This window comes from Kwoniella shivajii, chromosome 7 (genome assembly GCF_035658355.1).
Source record: "Kwoniella shivajii chromosome 7, complete sequence".
NCBI lineage: Eukaryota > Fungi > Basidiomycota > Tremellomycetes > Tremellales > Cryptococcaceae > Kwoniella > Kwoniella shivajii.
In genome coordinates, this window is record NC_085914.1 from 1,157,630 (window position 1) to 1,178,907 (window position 21,278).

A 21,278-nucleotide genomic window follows, 5' to 3' on the forward strand; every position below is an offset into this window, starting at 1 on the left:
TTTTAGGGGCTTTTATTCGGGTGTTGGAAAATCCTCGAATTCTCTCAAAGACTTATCGCTTGGAACCAAGGATGTCAAGGATACCATCTGGACCACCATATCCTCATCAATTGGCACCTCAACCTCCATCGTTCTACGTCCCTCATCCTGGATCCCAACCTATACCATCAGGATTACAACAAGGATTACCACCACCTCCACCTCTAGGAGGCGGTAGTGGTTATCCATCTGATCCCAATGTCTATCCATTCGAAAGGCATCCGCCTCCATTAAATAACGGAGGATGGAATGCACATGGTCCTGGACCCGGACCAGGTCCTCCCCAAGGAATGCAAATGGAATACCCAAACGTCACTTCTTCTTCTTCTGCTGCTGGGCCTTCGAATTCAAGAGCGAATGATCCATATCAAGCTTATACTCAACCTATGAGAAGTTCACCCAATCAGCCTGTTCCCCCTCGTCAACAACCAATCCATCATGCAAACTGGTCATCTGTTCATCCAACGGCAAATCCTCCTCCTACCGGAAGAGGTGGTGTCAAACTTGAAGACTTAGTTTCAGCCTCGGACCGCAGAATACCACCCCTACCTCCATCTACTCATATTCAGACTGCTGCACCGGTGTCGAATATAAGTAGTGTCCCATCAAGTGACAATATCAAAAGACCTGCTACGGGTGGAGGTGGAGAAGGAAGCAAACATGATGCAAATGCAGCTGGAGGAGGGGGAGGCCAACAAGGGCCCTCAGAATTTATCAAAAAGTTGTATAAGATGTTGGAGGATGAAAGTGCTGCGTTTGGCAAAGGAAAAGCCCCAGGTCAACCTAGAGGTCAAAATGGTAGAAGAGGTTCAGTGGGTTGGGGAAAAGGTGGTTTGAGTTTCGTCGTTTGGGATATGAACGATTTTACCACAAAAGTTTTGTGAGTTGCTTTCACATATCCAGAATAACATATATACCGAAATACTCACCTTCTCTTCTTCATCAATAGACCACAGACTTTTAGACATTCAAATTTTTCCAGCTTCGTCAGACAACTGAATAAGTATGGTTTCAGTAAGGTAAGCACAAACTAGTTCGACTTAGGATTTGTACATTAAGCTGACGACTCTCGCATTTGCAGATTAAGCATGTAGATGAAGAATCTGGAACCATCAAGGAAAACGTGAGCTTTCTGAACTTGCCTTCTGCTCAAGACAAAGCTGATAATAAGAGTAGGTTTGGGAATTTCAACACCCCAGCTTTCAAGCTGGTGGCAAATCTGATTTAGAGAACATCAAGGTGAGTATTGATCAGGAATGTGCCATGTTGCTTAAACTGACCTCACATCTATAATAGCGAAAAACCGTCGCACCTCGTAAAACCGCTGGCGGAGATGGGGACGATACCTCCCCAAAAGCATTTGGACCTACCGGTGAAGACTCGAGTAGGATAAACGTTATGGAGAATAGGGTAGTGTCTTTGGAAGGAAAGCTTGAGAGAGCTTTGGATGAAGTCAGAGACGCAAGAGCCAGGGAAGCAGGAATCATGGGTGTCTTGAAAGAAGTAATAGGACATATAGCTGCCAGCGAAAGAGGTGAGTCTCGGATTTTGTGTCAATCGAATCATCTCACTGACAAATTGATAGCAACATCAGGATCACCGATGAGTGATGGAAATTACTCCCCTCGAATCTTGCATCTATTCAAGGCATTTGACTCGATTATCCCAGTCAATAATAGATCTGCTCCTCCGACAAGCTATGGGGGACCGTTGTCGTCTGTATCTTACTCCGCACAACCTGCATCCCAGACGTCCGCTTCATATGGCATGGCTCCTTCCTTCAATCCAGCTTACATCAACGGGGGGACAAATCAAACTTCCCCTCGAACAGACGGTGGAGCTAGTCGAGGCAGCAGAGGGAGTATAAGCGGACCTCCACCGGGTTCAGCTGGTGGATTGCGAAACGTCTCTGGGACTCCAAGTCGGTTGGGTAGTATCTCTGGACCGTCCGCCGGCCCGCCCCCTCAAGTTGCGGTACAACAACCAGTCGCCCCTGTTCAAGCCGAACCGCTCCCGAAGAAAGAGGTCATTGAAGTACCCGAAATGCCAACTCTATACAGCGGCGAACCCCTAAATATGACACCTATGTTCGTCGAAACTCCAGCTTGGCTGACTGAGGGTAATCAAGCTACTATGCCAATGTATCATCGAAAGTCATCAGATGGAACGACGTTACGCATGATGTATGACGTTCTCAGCGGTGGAAATAATCCCAACGAAAGGTTCACGCAAGATGGACAGATTCAAGTGAATGGTAATGAAAACATAAATGGACAAGTGAATGGATTAGAATCTATCCCTGAGCAAGAACCGTTGGGCACTGCCAATGACAACAACAACAATGGGAATAATAATGTGAACGATCAAAATCAAAATCAAAATGGTCAACCTCAATTAACAGATATGGTCATTCCCCCACCTGGTGGATTTGAATCAGCAGATTTGTCAGATATTAAAGGTAAATCAGCTGTATCAGTATCAGCTTCTTCTTCCACCCATGCCATGGACACAGTGAATGGTTTGAACGGAAATTCAATTGTAAATGGCAATGGCAATGGGAGTGGAGGAAGCGTAATCACTGCGCCATCGAGAAAAAGGTCAATGATAAAATCACATTGGTCAACAACACCGAAGATTTTGGTCGTAGAAGACGATCTGGTTTACAGACAATTATCAAGTAAATTCTTGAGTAAATTCGGTTGTGTTACGGAAACTGTTGAGAATGCTCAAGGTGCAGTGGAAAAGATGAATAAAGATAAATATGATTTGGTTCTAATGGACATCTTCTTTGGTCCTAATATGGATGGGTGCGTGAGATTTCATACAGAGCAAGGTACCGTGACGATGGAGCTGACCTCTTCATTCATCTCAGTCGTAAGGCAACATCACTGATCCGACAATTCGATAACTACACCCCTATCATCTCCATGACATCAAATGCTCAACCTCGTAAGTTATGTATCTGAAGAGAAATCATGACGTTGCTAATATAAATCCATGGCTCAGAGGACGTCGACTCATACATACGATCGGGAATGAACGATATCTTAGCTAAACCATTTACGAAACATGGTCTATTCTTGATACTGGATAAACACTTGATGCACTTGCGACAGGCTCAGATCTACGAGAAGATCATACCTATATCAGTTGGAGTTCCACCTTTATCGGATCAACATGTCCAAGAAGCCTTGGCTATCTCAGCTGCCACTCTTCAAGGTCAAGGGACAGCTGGGTTGTTGATGGGCAATTTGAATGGTTTGAACGGTATAGGGGAGAGCAGTGGCGATGTCAACGATGGTACGGGAGAAGTTGAAGGAGAGAATGAAGTGGCTTTGAGAAACCCTTTGGCGGGAAGTGGTTGGAGTGATGAGACTTATCAATTGGTCTTACAGGTGAGTTGTCATTATACTCGATCTAGCATTGCATGCGTACTATGGCTCTTGACGCGGTTTTCTGATCTTATCTTGTCACTTTATAGCAATTCCTACAAACGGGTGTAATGCCCGATGTGAACACGCTGGCGAATGGATCAATCGGAACTGGTATAATTTTCGGCGATTCATCAGGTTTCAACCCAAATCTGAACCGGAACAAACGACCTATCGATGCTATTAGTGGCGAAGAATGGGATGGTCAAGATAGATTATCAGGAGCTGGAATGGAGGGAATGAATGACGCGCAACAGTCTCAAGCTGGACTTTTAGGAAGTGTACCTATACTTGGAGGTGTGGGAATGGGAATGGGAGTTGGCATGGGAATGGTCAATGGAATCACCATTGGGTTCTTGCCTTCTTCTTCTTCTTCTACCGCAAACGTTTCTGGATCAAATGCCGATGATGGTAGGGAAGCGAAAAGACAAAGAGGTCTCGTTGGATGAAGAAACAAATGAATTGATGAATGAATGAGCTTGGATTCCTGTCACTGTATTTGTAGAATTTACGGGACTAATGTGGTTCATAATGAATTTATTGTATACTCTGTAGATTGCTTTGCAGTGATTATGCATCGATATGACCTGTCATTTTCGTTGTGGAGGTGTAAGAGGTATGAGAAGACTGACTGATAAAGTCATCGCCGAGGTGATTCAGAGTCCCTTCTCGTCCTCGGCGATGTTTTGCTGTCCAGAATAGGGGTTGATAATGACGATGTATCTCAATTAATATTTTTTGATTTGATTCCACCACGCGTGTTTTTTGATCCTGAAAATCGAGGTTTGGTACTGAACGATTTTCATCGTAAAATAGAATTCAACGTCCATTCTTTCGTTCATTCTTTCATTCATCTGTCTTGGTCTTCATTATTGTGAATCATACCAAGTTTGCATTTTACCGTTCGATAGACATATTGATACGATCTCAAGATTAGTAAGCGTTACAGCAGCAATTCGGTCAAATTACTACCCAGCATGACTTCAAAGATACCCAAAACAGTAGCTTCAATTCCCCAAAGACAATTTAGGATATTCGCATTGCCTTTAGCTAGAATACCTAAACCTTTTTCGGAACCTTTATCGCCTCCTCCAATCGTTCAGCCTACCCCTACATCTGACTCTGCTTCGACCTCGGCGTCAGCGTCGGCGTCGGTTTCAGCTTCAGCTTCAGCTTCAATCTCAGCATCGAAAGGAAACGATGATCACGATGTCAGTCAATCATCATCATCATCAACATCATCATCAACATCTGCGAAAACACCTTTAATGTTATTCCATACATCTCAACCTGATCCATTACCTGAATCGGGTCCACCCAACATATTGAATAGGGGCTTAAACAAAGCGTCTGAAACATGGTTAAATCTGGGTAAAAAACCTAAAGATTCATGGACTTTTTGGTTTTATGCCAAAGGCGAAAAATTAATGGATAGAATAGAATACGAAGAATGGTCCTTGAAAGTCATAAAAGAAAATGAAGGTGTCAAAATTGATAAAGACGGGAAAATCCAAGGTGAAAAAATAGAAGTGAGCTTTCTTTTCCTGGTTTTTTTCGTTGCAATCGTTCTCACTCCCAGTTTCACTCCCCCTCCCACTTTTTCTGGCGCTGACTATATATGTCTCCCTCCTTTTTCAGATACCCCTCTTACGACCCTCGATCAAAGGTACAACCCTCCCACCACTCTTACCGAAATTACATCGATTGTTGATACACAGAATACCATATCACAAGAAGATGATGTATAGGTCTCTGTTCTTGTGAGTTGAAATCGAAATATTCTTTGACTCGGTGTCTTTTTCCTTTTGTCATCGCTGTAGCTGGATCCGTCATTACTCCTTTTTTTCTCGAGCGTGTCTATCCTCAAATCTGTTTGTTGACCTATTTCCATCCTACAGCACACCCTTCACAGCTCCATTCGCTATCATCCCAGTCATACCTAACTTCCCATTCTTTTACGTTCTATGGAGAGCGTGGTCACATTACAAAGCATGGAGAGGAGCTTTGTATCTTGAAACATTATTGAAACACGGTTTGATCGTAGAGAAGGAGTCTGAAGAATTAACTAAAGTATACTCTTCGAAATCGTCTACTTCAACTTTATCTGTCACCGACGGGAAATCTGGACCAAACGAAAATCATGCTCCTGATGAAACCACTTCAGGTAATGCAAATCTCAAAGATTTGGCAACAGGATCCACTTCTTCCTCTACTCCCTCTACCTCTGCTACCCGGACATCGGGAGAATTACCTAAACAAGCCAAAGGGGAAACTTCAACTTCTATAGATGGAACTTCAACTCCTTCTTCTCTAATTCACAAACCTTCTACATCCACTTCATCATCTTCATCTTCGTCTTCCGCATCTAGTGAGAGTGCAACTACTAAAGATGAAGAAGACTTGACCTCGGAAGAAAAGAAGACCGAACAACCTTATCCATCACCCGCACCAGGACCTATAACTTCAAAAGCTCAACATCCATCTCTACTATTATCACCGAGTCAAATACCTCTCTTAGCTAAAACGTTCAATTTAAGACCTTATGAAGTTATGGACATTACCAGAGCAGTAGAACAAGCTGACTACAGAGCTAGGAAAAGTGATAAAGCGAAAGCTGATAAAGAGGCTTCAGACAGACAAGAAAAAGATAAAAAAGAGGAACAAGAAAAAGGAAAAAGTGATGGTAGTGATAAAGGCGAGAAATCAACTGAATGGAAAGGTAATCTGCATCGATAAGCGAATGGATTTGGTAGAAAGTCAAAGTGGTAATGCGGAAGGAGCAGTCATTGAACTACATGGGAAGAAATCAATCTTCGCGAAGGCTGATCTAACATCTATATACAAACATACAAGATACAAGATAGATAGAAAACGTGTAACACCAGGAGGGAATGCAGTAAAACCATCATTCAGCTTTGCGAGTGAGCTACGGATCTCCGGATCATGACCTTGATTGTCTGATACTACAAATCACGGTACACAACACGATTCATCATGTCTTTCATCCTTTATTGGTTTGCAACTCGATTAAAGATCTCACTTCTCTTATTTTGCAACTCTCTCCTAGCATCTTCCAAACGCTTCTCTTTGCCCTTCAGATCGACTGCTATCTGATCATATCTAATTTGAGCTTCTTGTAAATTCCTTTCCAAGGCATCTGCAGCGATATTCAAATCTCTATTTGAGTGTTCGATCTTGTCATGAAATGCCATATCCGTGAATATGTTATCGAAGAAAACGTCCGACATGATATTACCCATTGCCACGTCTACTTTAGGTAAATCATTCACATACGGACTTGAGAATTTTGCTTGTTGATTTAACATTTGAACGTTTGACCAATATCTTTCAGCTGTTGAAAGGGCGTTTCTTTCCATCATATCAGACATTGAGCCACCACCCCACATATCCCAAGTTGAATAACTCAGCGCATCCTTCATTGACCCCAAAGCGAGTTTCATAGATTCACTTGCAGATTGAAGAATCTCAATGGTCTTCTTCTCACATTCAAATGAATGTCTCGTACATTGATATTCTTTCAAAGCTGAATTGTTTTTATTTTCAAGTACGTCTTCTTCTGGGAAAGAAGGTGTATTACCATTAAATATTGAATTGTATAACTCGTCTAACTCTTTTTGTGTCTGATCATGTCTTGAGACTATACTTTCCAAATGAGTTGTTTTCAATTTAGCTTGTTCCAACGAATCTTTCAAATTGGATTTTTGATTTTCGTTGTTCTGTGATTCTCTCAATGAATCAAAATAATCTTTTTCTTCTTTATTAGCTTTTTCATTGAATTTATCTTTTTGGCCAGATGCTTTATATGCGAATCTACGAAAAACACTTTCACTATATTTCTTATGTTCTTTCAGATCAAATTCTCTTTGTGAGTTTGATTTTTTCAATTGATTATCGATGGTTCTTAATTGTGATTCGAGTTGAGATATATAGGATCGTTGTTGATTTAATGAGGGTGATGCGTGATCTGTTTCAGAGAGTATGGATAATAATTCTGCATTTCGTTGAGAAGACGATTGGATTGAATTGATTATGGATGACATTCTCCAAGTTGACAGGTGAATGGCTGTATACTATACTGTATCTGCGCTAATCGAGTGAATGATGTGAGGAATAGACAAGGTCCTTATGATTACCTTCAGTGACTGTCTTATATAGCAAGGTGAATAACCATTGTCTCTAGCACAGCTTCATTACATCCCACCTCATCACCTTTTTCTTGGCATTGCTTTTCGCTTTCACTTTCACTTTCGCTTTCGGCCGTTCGGGATTGGGTAAGACCATGATCATGACGCAATGCAATGCAGCGACGGGACAACGTTATCAGTATCAGTATCAGTGAGTGAGCTCCACATCGTCCTGCCATAGCCCCGTCTTAGTCTGGCTTTCACATGTCTCACATGAGGTAAAGCTATCTAGAGCACCTTGTGATTCTTGACTCGAGTGAGTTTATCATCATCGCTGAGGTTTAAACTACTGGATCTCGGCACGTAATTTGGCCGAGAGTGACTGGATAATATATAGGGGGAATGAATAAAGTACAGAACGGGGTGGTGACACGTGGTATCTCGCTCAAAAGTTGATTTTTCAGATAAATTGAAATGAAATATAGTTTGTATTTGTAACAAAGCTTGCAATGAAAAGGCTTTCCATATCCTCGCCAAGCTGAGGGACCGATACGAACACAAACAACATGCCAAAAACAACACCAATGTCAACGTCGAAGAAGACGGAGACGAAGGCTTCCAAGCCATCGTCAAGTTCAGCTTCAGCTTCAACCTCAAAGTCAAAGTCTGACTCATCGCAACCAAAATTATATTCATCGTTTCTTCCCATTCCTCTCATACTTCCCTCTCTTCTGCCCATACCCTGTTCGTCATCCTCCTCATCTTCATCGTCATTCAAGCCTTCAACATCGGTGAAACACTATATCTACGCCCGACCACATTCCAACACCAAGAAATCATCTTCGGGTGAATTACCCGAAGGAAGGACGTTATTCGTCACGAACCTTCCTGTGGATGCTGGGATCCAAGATCTAAGAGGCATATTTGGGAAATGGGGTGTGGTTGAAGATGTAAAATTAGCCGGAGTCGAAGTGGACGCATTGGAACAAGCTGTTAAAGGACTTCCAATCGATGATTCCGATAACGACGAATCCGAAGATGATGATGATGTGGATGATGATGACGAGTCTGATGTGGAAGGGAACGAGGAAGATGAGAATCAAGTGGAAGAGAAAGAGAAAGAGGGGAAGGCAGAACCTCAATTTCAAGGTGATATGCCAATCAAACTGACTAAAAATCAAAGAAGATCACAACGTAAAAAAGCCAAATTATCATCATTTGGTAATTCGATTCCAACTGTCATACCATTACCTTCATTAGAACCCAGAACGACATCATTCGGAAATTCTGGATCTAGATCAGGGCATATCATTTATCTTGATCCAATTTCCATTTCCAGGTTAATGACTTGTTCTTCTTCTTCTTCTTCTTCCAAAAGTGTTTCTGTTTCTCCAATACTATTGAAGAATTATCCAATCGGTGATAAGGACGGAGGAGAGAAATTAGGATTAGATTATTATAATGAATTATATAATACATCAAGACCTTCCTGGAACGATATAAAATTATTCGCTGATACGTCAATGGAAAAATTCGATTATCTACATTCATCATTGTTATCGTCAAGAGCTAAAAAACAGGGTGCAGGTGCTCTGGTAGACGAGGATGGATTCACAGTAGTAGTGAGATCGGGTAAATATGGTAGAGCAGGTGCAAGAGGTCTAGATAATGGAATGGGTAAAGGTGGTGTAGGTGTCGCTTCAAGAGGTTTCCATAAAAAATTGGATGTTAAAAAGAAAGGTAAAGGTGCAGGTGAATTACCTGATTTCTATAAATTTCAAAGAAATGAAAGGAAACGTGAAGGTATGTTCCTTATCATTCATCCCCCTCTTTCCCCCCTTCCTGTCCCACCGTTTCATCTACTTGAAGGTTCATCGATGCTGATTGCCACCTTGTGTTTTGATAATCATAGAACTCGCGGATCTACGTTCAAGATTCGAATCCGATAAACAAAAAGTTGAAGAACTCAAAAAATCGAGGAGGTTCAAGCCTTACTAGAGGATATGATTTGGTATACCTGATCAGAAAGAGTGTTTGGTGCTGCTACTCTTTGGTATCTCATATGGTGAAACAAACGCTTTCAATAGTCACGTAGATCGAGCTGTTTACTTTTAGAGGTCGTTCTCGCCTTCATGCAACTTGATAACTTCATTGTCCTTTTTTGCCTGCTCGAGCTTTATTTTATGACTCGAACGATGGTGCGCAATTTGCGTTGCGCATGAATCCATAAAGATTAAGTTGTGAGCAGAATGGATGCATATGATTTTTATATTAGAAAAGTCTACTTTTCCACCACCCAACCGCTTCATCCATCTAAAGCTGAATCCGGAAATCCACAACAATTGTTCCTCGGCCCCTACTACCTTCCTTCGCAAACAACAAACTAAAACCCGTATCTTGATGTTCGTTTAGTAGATCATCGAGGACATGTCTAAATTGTGAATGATCAGCATCGTTATTATGTTTATCCAGCGTAATGTCCAAGTGCAAGCAAGACTTACCAGCTCTGATTCGGTTGTAATCGAAGAGACCTTCAGTTCGACCTAAAGCGGCAATAGCGATATCTTTGTCCCAGAGGTATTGTCTGGCAACTCTTTGGATCTCCTCGGGAGTAACGGCATCGACATATCGTTCAATCTCTCCAGGTGTGTATCGTTTACCGGTGGTGATCAATTGTCGACCGATCTATGAGTGTGATACAGCGTCAGTACCGTTCAATCCAAGCATGATGCGCGTAAGAGATTGATCAAAATCGTTCCGAGAAATCTAAACTTACATCCTCAGCAATAGCGGTGGTACCGTCCAAACCCAATAACAATGAAGCTTTGAGTTGTTGCTTAGCCCGCTCAACCTCAGCACTGGAAGGAGATATAGACATTCGAGTCCATTCTTTGAGGGTGAAGTGGACAAGATCATCAACGTTCATTAGGCTAGACAGGGAGAATCAATATCAGCATTTTTCGATGCTTACACAGATGGAATTGCCAAAAATGCCGAGGTGAATGTAGATACTTACTTCTCAGTTACCATGTAGATACCCCAAAGACCAGTATCAGAGTATGAAGTTGAGAAAGACATGTAAGAGTTTGCGAGGTTGTTACTCGATACGATATGAGATAATTTTGAAGACAGTAAAGGAGAAGCACCTAATGATCTATCCCAATTTCCAAAGATTGATTGCATGACCAACATTGGCCAATAATCAGGTGATTTCCAAGAAACACCTTCGACTGCAATAGCGACATTTAATGTGTCCATCGTATCATCTCTAATTCTAACTTCTGAACCTAAGAAATCGGTACGGGGATGAGCTTGTCCACCGAGTGGAATAGGGTTGGAAGATACAGGTAAAGAAGCAAAGTTTTTCTCGGCAAGTTTGACTAATGCATCGTGTTCAATGGATCCAGCTCCGACTAAAGCGATTCGGTCGGCAGTGTAGTTTTTGGAGATGTAGCCTGATAAATCAGTCTTGGAGATCGAGTTGATGTGTTCTTTAGGTCCAAGAATGGTGTTACCAAGGGGGTATCCTGTGTGGTGTGTTTGATATTAGCGGGACGTCCATATGGGTCAAATATTCCCGTCCCTTCCTCATTGATCTCAATAGGAGATTTCCAATTGCTTCGTCCACCCATAACGGCTAGCATAATCGTGTGCCCCTTCTTCACTTGTATTGTCATATAAATTCTCTTTCCCCCCCCCACCCTCCCCACCCTCCCACCTGTCAATTGATTGTTACTCACCTTGATAAGCAACAGCGTGTAAATGATCAAATACGACTTCTTCAAGTTGTTTTTCGACTTCTTCTTGTTCTCTCAAAATGACATCTCTTTCTCTTTCAATTGCACTTTCTTCAAGTTTTGAATTTTGTAAAATGTCAGACAAGATATCAACAGCTTGAGGAACATCTTTATCGAATGCTTTTGCGTAATAGACTGTTTGTTCTCTTGATGTATATGCGTTTAAATGAGCACCCAAGTTTTCTACTTCAAGTTCAAGTTGAGTTTGAGATCTAGATTTTGTGCCTTTGAATGCGAGATGCTATATCAAATTCAAAGGCAATCGCATATCAGCATTTAGTCCTGTTTGTCACTTTGCATTTTTCACACTTGATATTTCCACTATTCTGAACTCCATTCGTTCTCCAGTCCCATTTCTCACCACCGCACCTCGCAAGGTACATCACATAACACATCTACCCTTTTATTCAACATCACATTGAAAGCTTTCCCCTTCTCATTTGGTGCCACTACCAGATCGAACAAGAACTCACCTCTAAGAAATGAGCAGTACCACTTGCACCTTCAGCATCTGCTCTTGAACCAGCATCGATCCATAATCCGACTGTTGAAGTTTGAGCTCCTGGGATAGTTTCAGTTGAGACTGAAAGACCATTCGACAGAACGGAAGTTTTGGTCTCTGGATCAGCTGAAGGGAGAGTGACGGGATGAACAGCAGCTAAAGATCGTGATAATCCCTATGAAACATTGTCTGTCAGGTACCCCCAAGGTGGTATTAATGTGATCGAGAGGAGAACGGGGCATACGAGCAAACTTACAGGTTTGAGTACTCTGGGAGCGGGTGGTCGAGCGAGTGCTCTTGAGATCAATCTGGAGGCCACCATTATGGGATGATCGATTGATGAGATTACTATGGCTAGTAAGGTATTATCTTTCTACACAAGAATATCTGTTGATATGATGAGCTTTCGCTGCCAATCCCACGATGATTCGTTGCGAGGGATGGAATGAGATGCCAATTCCCAAATAAAAGGACTATGGTGGTGCAGCCAACGGGGTAGGTCGGAATTAATAAAATCAAACACCGATAACACCGTCAATGTGGCAGTCTTTATGTTATGCATGCAGTTGACACGCGACTTTCTGAGGGGGCAATGCGATGGATTGCACGCACGTCACTGCTCTTTGAGGTTTACAGCGTTACAAGTTATACGGTAGAATAGATGAAATAGATCACCTCCAAACCTACAACCGAATTCTGATAACAAAGCAAAGGGTTAATACACAAGCTATACTTGTTATTCACGACCTTCCAGCTTATCCGAAATGTCGCATTTATTCCAGCAACAGCAATCAACGGGTTATTCCCCTTATTCACCTCAGCAATCATCTGAACCATTAGCATTCTTCGGATCCAATCCATCTGGTTCATCTCAATCACCTTATTATGCCGGATCTAGACCTTCCTTGGAAGGAAGTATGGGTGCGTCAGGATCCATGGGAGGCGGCGGAGGAGGTGGATTTGGTCTCAGTGGTGGTGGAGGTGGGGGCGTGGGAGGTGTAGCTGGTAATATGAACATGGGTGTAGGAGGTAGAATGTTATCTGAAGGTAGATGGTGGGAAGCTTTTGGCTCAGGGGGGTTTGAAGGTGAACCAAGTTTGATGGAAGGTGAGTTTGGTTGTTCTCGTACTGCTCACCATTCACTTCTTCCTCCATGAGTTTACTGTAGCTTGGAGACTTTCGTGATTTGAAGCTAATTAATCAATAATTAAATCAATCCAATTAGAACTCGGTATTAACCCTTCGCATATCTTACAAAAATCATTGACGGTTTTAAATCCATTGTCAAGAGTAGATGCGAACATAATGGATGATGCGGATTTAGCTGGTCCTTTTGTGTTCTGTTTCGCATTTGCTTTTTTCCTACTTCTTGTGAGTGCAATCTTGAGGATCTCATTTTCCATCGAGTTGCAATGGAAATTGATATTCAATGCTGACTTTGTCATCTGTATCTTTACTTGATGATGATAGTCCGGTAAACCACAATTCTCATATATATATGGTGTAGGATTATTAGGAACTACAGCGATTTATCTACTGTTAAATCTGATGAGTGAAACTGGTATTGATGCTTATAGAACTGCGTCAGTCCTTGGTTATTGTCTACTACCCATGGTGGCTCTAGGTGGGATAGGCATGGGGATTGGAATAGATAGTGCGATCGGTTATTTTTTATCTTCAATTTCAATTGCATGGTGTACACATTCAGCTTCATCGATTTTCGTAGCCGTTTTGAGAATGGACCATCAAAGGTTATTAGTAGCTTATCCAGTTGGGTTACTTTATGGTTGTTTCGCTTTATTGAGTATCTTCAACGTCAAAAAGTAGATTTACATTAGACTAAAACATACAGTCATGCATTATATCATCATCATGCTGAGAACATGAATACTTTGAAATGGTCAAACCCATCAACAGCGAATGCCTTTTGACCTGTCACTGTCAAGCGACAACCAGGGCAAACACACAAATGTCATAAACGCAATATGCATGATCCGAATCGAAAGGATAGAATAATGAAGCAATCTGACGTTCACCCCCCAAAGACTAAATCTATCAGTCAACTAAAACAGACCTGCCCATTCATCTTTCTTGGGTGCTACTGCTGATCCTGTACTCTCGATATCTTTCAGTTCAGCTTGTGAAGGGATGTCTACACGGGGTTTGGGAGCTGAAAGCAGGGATGAGTAAGGTGAGAGGATTGAATCAAATTCTGCGTCTGATGAGAGGGGTAATGATGTTTGAGCTGAAGATATAATACATCAGCAAACGTTCTCGGTTAGAAGCAAATGAGATGGACAGGTGAAAGGAGTACTTACTATGCTGAATGATGGGTTTGGAAGGTTCGGTAGCTTTTGATAAACCAGCAAGGATCAATCGTCTTAATGCAGGTCCATCAAGTGGTGTTTCTTTCTTTGCTGGAGCAGCACCGTCTGTAGGCTGAGTGGCTTTGTTCTGTGTAATGAAGAGGATGAGATCAGCTTTTGTTGACGCAGACGCGATATGGGTTATATATCCTGGAAATAGTGATCCTGGTCTTTTTCCTGCCTTAAATAACAGAAGGAAGAAACAAGACCGTAGATCCAACCTTTCTAGCCCTGCATTTCCCGTGCACAGGTGCAGCCGATCTTCCGCCACGACATGACAACGGTGTAGCTCATCTAATGAAAGGGATGCATCTACTCACCTCACTGGCCCTCTTTCCACTTGGTCCCATGACATCCAAATTCAATTTTTCTGCAGATCCAAATGCGGTCTTTATTTTTCCTAAAGCCACTAGGACATCTCCTTTAGTTAACATTCCATGTCTACCTGATCCTTTGAGTTTAGATATTTGTTCAGAGGTAAGGTTGGATTCTTGCAATCTGTAATATTACACATCGATGTATTAGCTGGAAACCTTACTAGCGCTGAATTTCTTCCGTCGGTGATAGCTGAATGGAGAGATTCGTGATCCTCCGGCATCTAATGATCACACGTGGTGACAAATGATACACCGAGAAAGGCAAAGGTCGACTTACAATCTCGATACGGAAGGTAAAAGAGGTTTTGAATGTTTTATTTCTTTATGTTCATGTTTTTGATTTGTGGAAGAAGAAGAAGAAGAAGAAGAAGATTCTTGTTCCTGTCGTTTTGGTTTCTCTTCCTTTGTTTCAACTTTCTTCTCTTCTATCTTGGGTTCCTCTTTTGGTGTATCGGATGAGCCAGATGCTGAGCTAGATGATCCTTCGTGATTTGGTGGAGATAAATCATCTGGAACTTTGATCGAACTTAAATCATCTCCTTCTTCAGCTAAGATAGCGATCACTTGTCCTACGGGAATTTTAGATGATCCAGCTTCGACCTAGAATAGTACGAACGATCAGCTTTCTTGCTTCAATCCAACCTCGAAAGTTCTCCCAGAGGAAAACCATTTCTTGAGAATATGGCGCAACATGTTTTAATGCAAAATGAAAGTATAAGATATCACGTCACTCACTATGATCTTTCCTATGATTCCATCTTCTTGAGATTCGACATCGATAGTGGCTTTATCAGTTTCCTATAACAGAGATGAAAATTGTCAGTGTGACCACTCCCACTTGATATCTGGTCATATCTCCGACATGTGAAAGTGAATGAACACTTACAACTTCCAATAAAACGTCACCGGCAGTAAAACTGTCCCCTTCTTTCAATTTCCAACTTGCTATCCCACCTTCTGTCATTGTAGGCGACATAGCTGGCATCCTCATTGATGTAGTCGCATAACGTATGTTGACATTTCGAATGGCTAGAACAAGGTAAACAAGGTCAACACATCATGTTCAGTTCATATGATTCTATGCGCAGACGAACGTACGGAGGGTAGAAGAAGGTCGAGTCGATCGTAAGAGAGTAGTAATTGATGCTGTTCCCCTCATTTTTCACGTGTTACTTGGATTAGGTAGAAGACTGTAACAGCTTAAGAGGGATTAAGCCTTTTATGTGGTGTTATCTGATAATGTTGAACACATGAACCCATAAGAGGGATAAAACCTCTGAAATTAGCATTGCAATTGGGGGAGAAGGGGAGAGAGCACAACGGCAGAGACGGAAGTTGAGACGGATACTCGAAAGAATTTGATCCCGCTCATAGAGCAAGAAACCACGTGGAAATATACGTCCCACGGACCGCTTGACGCCATACAGTTGGTGATGAACATCAATGTATAAGACAGCGACAATGATCACAAGCATCTGTCTGGATCGATCACGCCGCTGCTGAAGTCGGTTGTTCCAAGACAAATAAATAAGTAGAAGAGGAAGACAGTAAAGCGGTGGGGAGAAGTGTTTGTCCTGAAAAAGTAAATCAAAGGCAATCGTTGACCTTTACATGTATTTCCAAGGCTCGTCCTTGTATTTCATGTGCCTTCTCATCAAGTATGTATAACGCGGATCAATTCGGTTCGGCTTATACGCCAAGTTGCTGTACAAGACATCCTTTGATCAGAGATTCCTATTCAAGAAGACTCAATGAAAGGTGCGAGCAAGGGTGATTCGAAGAAAGACAAACACAAAGGACGGTAGGGAGAGTTGACAACCATAACGGTATAAAAACCCATTAAATGATGATGTATCCACTGACCATGTCTGATCTTTATCTTCTGATTACTTTGCCCATACAACTCATCTTAGCATTCCGCACAATAGTCAAGACAGTACTTGTCATCATGACTTACAAAGAGTATGTAAACCTTGAGCTGATGCCGAATAAGATACTGATTAGAAATGATGTAGCATTGGGTCCGTATCCACAATCAACATTTCTCCTTCGTCACCAACCACCTCAAACCCTCCTTCTTCAGCGGTGCAGGATACTTCTGCATCTACGAAGCAGACGGCTTACAATCACCAGACTACCGCTATTCTCAACAGCGATGAAATTGATTCGGAAGTATTCGATCCGAAGAACACCTCGCATCATGCAGCAGTATGCACCTGTATCGGATCATTAGTAGGGCAAGAAGGTAAATATCAAACTACCCAGTGAGTGTCTCCTTATTCGCCCGTACCCTTCATGCAGTACGTCCTCGTATCGACAAGTGATCATTCCTTATTGCGAATGATGGTAATCCTGATTGACATGTTTCGCCAATTGATTTCTCTCCATTTTTGCGTGCCATACATCAGATCAGTATACGAAAGCGTCTTGCATTGCACACAAAAACGAGGATTACAATTAACCGTAGAACAATTCAAAGAAGAAGCAACAAAAGAAGCAGCGAGATTTACTAAACCCAGTTCGCCTTCTTCCACTCGAGAAGCTTATCGATTTTTTGGATAGGTTTTTTCTTTCGCTTCATTTGATGTCGGGTCTCACTTCTTCTTCTTCTTCTTCTTCTTCTTCTTCTTCTTCTTCTTCTTCTTCTTCTTCTTCTTCTTCTTCTTCTTCTTCTTCTTCTTCTTCTTCTTCTTCTTCTTCTTCTTCTTCTTCTTCTTCTTCTTCTTCTTCTTCTTCTTCTTCTTCTTCTTCTTCTTCTTCTTCTTCTTCTTCTTCTTCTTCTTCTTCTTCTTCTTCTTCTTCTTCTTCTTCTTCTTCTTCCTTCATAATAGGTATTTCTTACATGTATTCTAGATTACAATGATTAAAGTTTCCTATCATATCGTGCATGTACATATCTTCCTGACCTGCCCCGGCATTAACCGCTTTACGGTATCTCGTCATCATCGTCGAATGATTTTGACGCGTCAAAGAAGATCACTTTGAGAGATTATAACGATTCAATCGTTCTACATACCCACATCAAAGCACATTAGCTGGCGACGTCAGAGAACAATGTACATGATCACTGTAAAATATCATCAATTATGAGAGCTGAACAAAAACGTTCATCGTTGCGCTCCTCTTCCTCGTAACAATAAAACATGTTCACACCCCTTTCCAAGGGGTCCGAAAGAGCTCAAGATAAATTGTGGGGTGAGCTGAACTGCTTTCCCTAATCTCCATGTACTTCTTGGTGAACTGACTGACTTTGGCCTTGCCAGATAAAACGAACTCACCCCATCGAAAAAAGGCTAGACCCCCTATTCCGACCACTTCAACACCTTCAATACCTGATCCGTTTCCTTCTCTCCCTACAACTACTTCGAAAGACGTCGACGGTAACGGCAAGAGTAAAGGAAAAGGTAAAGGTAAATCCCTTGGAGGAGAATTAAGAGCTGTCACTTCCAACTTGGCTGTCGGACCTAGGTATAAACGTAAAGCTAGAAGGTTGAGTGGTGTTGATCTGGATACTGAGGAAAATCGATTGAAGTGGTTCTTCCGAGTGAGCTACATCAGTCGTGTTGAGGTGGTTTTCTGAGAATAGGCAAGGAGGAAAGTGATGAAGCTGATGTAGATCAAATCGAAATCTTTTAGCCAAGTAAAAAGACCGTTGATGGTTGGTTGAAAGTCTGGTGGAAAAGACATTTAGTTTTAGTTGTATTACCATGTATTGTTGTGAGTGATTATTCCTATCTCTCCACCTTGCATATACAGCTTTATTAGTTATAGGGAAGAAAGGCTTCCTCTAACAAGATCATGTGGACTATGTATCGATGTCACAAAGACACAGCTGATATAGTGCACAGGTATGGATATGGGTTTCCATGCCTTTCCCAGTTTCGGATCCTTATAAAGATGATCCATTTCCTGAAATACCTTCATGGCCTAAACGTCCAAAAGAAAACTCTACTTATTCTGAACCTGACCCGAGTCATCAAGATGGTGGAAAACAGGATAATCTACCGTTAGATGTCAATTTTTACTTTTTCTTAATTTGGTTAGTTGATTATTACACATGTCACGGTTATGCCCTATTGCGAGTTATTCGATACCAGGCTGATTATTGATTATACGACTTTGATACTAACAGGTACTTTGGGTGTGTTCAGCTTTCATTTTTATTGTTATCGAGGTCGTCTTATGACAAAAGCTGAATATTCGGTATCAGAATGTATCTGGCTGTTGCTTTATTCTTCATCACTAATCTTTTCTCTCTTTATCGTCTAAGTGAGTTGTTTTGTCTCACTATCTCACGCAGTTCAGCGATCGTTAACAGTGAATTGATGGATGTTAGACTGGTGGCCATCCAGATTAGGTGGTAAGATATCTTATGCTCTCACATGGTCTTCAACTCTATTACTTGGATTAGCAGCTCATCATTTAGATTTACTTGGAATGAGGAAAAGGTGGGAAGATAACAAAGATGGTGCCAATGATGTAGATTGGGAAAGGAAGAGTGAGTCCACCCATTCCCAAACGGTGCTCACTACAAGGTGAAATAATTCGGGAGAGCTACTTCAAATAGTGACAAGGGCTGATCGAGATTAAAAACTCTTAGCTTTTTGGGTCACCTTAAGTTTTGTGGCAATGTTGATGCCTGCTTTGGCATGTTTCTCAAAATTGAAAAGGGATAAAAGACACACTTATAGACAACCTGTATCTACTGTCACTCAGACGTGAGTTTTCCGAGAAACAATGTTCATATAACAAACCGCGACCAAGCTTCGGTGTCAGATTTGCATCGAGGTTTCGATATACTAAGCGAGGAATATATTGACTGATCATCTCCGTGTCGGTCTTAGATTCCTCGGTGGACATCTATCACGGCGATTCCCAGCTTCGTGGTTAAGATTCTTATGGTTCATGACTTGTTTAGCCATAGCATGCTTTTCGTTGATAGCAGGACAAGGTGAGTTCTCTGATGTCAACAATATCTGTTGAATTCTTCATGGTTTTTCCTGCTGCAGAGATCATTGGCTGATAAACTACAATAATCAAATCAGCTTATGCAAGTTTGTATTTGACTACTTTACCTCATACATCCTTAGATGCAGGTACATGGGTTTATTCTTGGGTCATAAGTAAGCTAGACTAATGATTCGTGACTTGCAAACCAAAATATCCGAAAGCTTACTTGACTACGATTACCTACTAGCTGTTCAATTGTTAGGTCAAATATCGTTGTTTATCCTTTCGTCAAAAGTGAGAAGTAGAGCTTTACTGTTTCTATATAAATTGTTCTTTCAATTGGTTTATCATGTCTTTTATCGTAATCTCGTATGTGTATTCTCATGATCATCGTTCTTTTGCGTTTGACATACGACAATCGTCTGAGCAGATGACATTGCTCTCATGGGCTGACTCAAGTTCTGCCTTCACTAGTTCGCCCGTCTTCGATCACCAACCCAATACGCTACAGTTCAATTACTTTCTTCAATCTCAGTCATCATCATATTCCCATTGCAAATGTCGCATACATATCATAGATTACTTCAGATACTCATTGGATATCCTACTCCATGGGAAGAACATGTTGAGAACGTAGCTACTAGTTTTTATTGTAGGGGATTAGCACAGAATGTTACAATGGTAGGATTCCTTGGTGAGCTAAATAAATCAATGATACAAATACCCATGTATATAAGTGTAGCCCAACAGCTAACAGAAACCATATAGGCTGGTTATCGATACTTCATTTTGGACCAAATCAACGTTCGTATTATTACCCTATCCTATTTAGGATTTCAAACAAACACTAACGACTCAGTTTGTAAAACCAGATATATACCCTTTCTTCAGGTTCGATCCTACACCCGATGATCCATATACATTCCCTTTAACATTTATAGCTTCTTCGATCATATGGGTGAGTCAGGATATACATATTGTTGTTTTCTTCTTATTCATATTCCTTGTTTTCTTTTTATCGTACCGTACGATCAACGTGATAATGCCAAGCTGATGATGAGTGAATATGTAATAGGGATCGGAATTGATAAGCTCTTTCATAGCTAGATTACTTATGAGTCTGGCATTCGGAGTCAATGTCTCTCAAATAGGTTTAGATGAAATGAGAGAATATCCTGAATTAGGTGAGTATTCACTTCACGTTTTCTCGTGAAAGTAACCAAATAATATGACTATTCCCTATTGCCCAAATCGAGTGATATCATCCAATGCTGACTTTGATACACTGTGTTGACGATTGGTAGTTCCTGCTTGTGGTAAGTACATCCCACTTCCTTTGACCTCTAAGGATACAATCGAATGACTGATGTTATTTCTATGAAATTGTAGGTTGGGCATCAGTTCACGTCTCAATGAACATCCTACTATTTCTCATTAAGCTCAACTTCAGATGATGTTGCTTCTATACAACAAAGATTCTCGCTTCGATTTTCACTAGATCCTCAGCCATTATAACTTTACACTTCGTAATAGATTCTGATAATTTGTATTTGCTTACTCGGTTGATTTGTACGAATTTAATGCAATTTAGTGCGATTTTTTGGAATGTGAGGTTGAAACGATCAAGAGTGCAAAGTGATTAGTGAAATGCCAAGTAAAAACTCAAAAATA

The 21,278-nt window shown here is 41.3% G+C and overlaps 9 protein-coding genes across 9 annotated transcripts; 5 read left to right on the forward strand and 4 right to left on the reverse strand.

Moving 5' to 3' along the window:
- Positions 1-71: 71 nt before the first annotated feature.
- IL334_005548 (uncharacterized protein) lies at positions 72-3,919 on the forward strand (the record flags this gene model as incomplete). The annotated part of the gene is made up of 9 exons (XM_062937259.1): positions 72-919; positions 989-1,058; positions 1,121-1,162; positions 1,216-1,278; positions 1,336-1,573; positions 1,625-2,846; positions 2,912-2,988; positions 3,046-3,434; positions 3,521-3,919. The coding sequence occupies 9 exons, from the start codon at positions 72-74 to the stop codon at positions 3,917-3,919; spliced, it is 3,348 nt and encodes a 1,115-aa protein (XP_062793310.1).
- Positions 3,920-4,447: 528 nt separating this feature from the next.
- On the forward strand, positions 4,448-6,206 carry IL334_005549 (uncharacterized protein; the record flags this gene model as incomplete). Its single annotated transcript, XM_062937260.1, has 3 exons — positions 4,448-4,999; positions 5,109-5,230; positions 5,369-6,206. The coding sequence occupies 3 exons, from the start codon at positions 4,448-4,450 to the stop codon at positions 6,204-6,206; spliced, it is 1,512 nt and encodes a 503-aa protein (XP_062793311.1).
- Positions 6,207-6,478: 272 nt separating this feature from the next.
- IL334_005550 (uncharacterized protein) lies at positions 6,479-7,531 on the reverse strand (the record flags this gene model as incomplete). Its single annotated transcript, XM_062937261.1, has 1 exon — positions 6,479-7,531. The coding sequence occupies one exon, from the start codon at positions 7,529-7,531 to the stop codon at positions 6,479-6,481; it is 1,053 nt and encodes a 350-aa protein (XP_062793312.1).
- Positions 7,532-8,181: 650 nt separating this feature from the next.
- IL334_005551 (uncharacterized protein) lies at positions 8,182-9,613 on the forward strand (the record flags this gene model as incomplete). The annotated part of the gene is made up of 2 exons (XM_062937262.1): positions 8,182-9,418; positions 9,528-9,613. The coding sequence occupies 2 exons, from the start codon at positions 8,182-8,184 to the stop codon at positions 9,611-9,613; spliced, it is 1,323 nt and encodes a 440-aa protein (XP_062793313.1).
- Positions 9,614-10,023: 410 nt separating this feature from the next.
- Positions 10,024-12,236, reverse strand: IL334_005552 (mitochondrial-processing peptidase subunit beta; the record flags this gene model as incomplete). The annotated part of the gene is made up of 7 exons (XM_062937263.1): positions 10,024-10,046; positions 10,117-10,300; positions 10,392-10,545; positions 10,632-11,142; positions 11,356-11,653; positions 11,886-12,089; positions 12,171-12,236. The coding sequence occupies 7 exons, from the start codon at positions 12,234-12,236 to the stop codon at positions 10,024-10,026; spliced, it is 1,440 nt and encodes a 479-aa protein (XP_062793314.1).
- Positions 12,237-12,678: 442 nt separating this feature from the next.
- On the forward strand, positions 12,679-13,741 carry IL334_005553 (uncharacterized protein; the record flags this gene model as incomplete). Its single annotated transcript, XM_062937264.1, has 4 exons — positions 12,679-12,839; positions 12,885-13,021; positions 13,140-13,285; positions 13,385-13,741. 4 exons carry the CDS (start codon positions 12,679-12,681, stop codon positions 13,739-13,741), a joined length of 801 nt encoding a protein of 266 aa, XP_062793315.1.
- Positions 13,742-13,977: 236 nt separating this feature from the next.
- IL334_005554 (uncharacterized protein) lies at positions 13,978-15,816 on the reverse strand (the record flags this gene model as incomplete). The annotated part of the gene is made up of 7 exons (XM_062937265.1): positions 13,978-14,159; positions 14,233-14,368; positions 14,601-14,778; positions 14,935-15,257; positions 15,393-15,455; positions 15,544-15,686; positions 15,756-15,816. The coding sequence occupies 7 exons, from the start codon at positions 15,814-15,816 to the stop codon at positions 13,978-13,980; spliced, it is 1,086 nt and encodes a 361-aa protein (XP_062793316.1).
- A 1,418-nt stretch (positions 15,817-17,234) lies between these two features.
- Positions 17,235-17,483, reverse strand: IL334_005555 (uncharacterized protein; the record flags this gene model as incomplete). The annotated part of the gene is made up of 1 exon (XM_062937266.1): positions 17,235-17,483. One exon carries the CDS (start codon positions 17,481-17,483, stop codon positions 17,235-17,237), a length of 249 nt encoding a protein of 82 aa, XP_062793317.1.
- Positions 17,484-17,800: 317 nt separating this feature from the next.
- On the forward strand, positions 17,801-21,122 carry IL334_005556 (uncharacterized protein; the record flags this gene model as incomplete). The annotated part of the gene is made up of 6 exons (XM_062937267.1): positions 17,801-17,852; positions 17,921-18,201; positions 18,506-18,696; positions 18,790-18,798; positions 19,502-19,608; positions 21,058-21,122. 6 exons carry the CDS (start codon positions 17,801-17,803, stop codon positions 21,120-21,122), a joined length of 705 nt encoding a protein of 234 aa, XP_062793318.1.
- Positions 21,123-21,278: the final 156 nt, after the last annotated feature.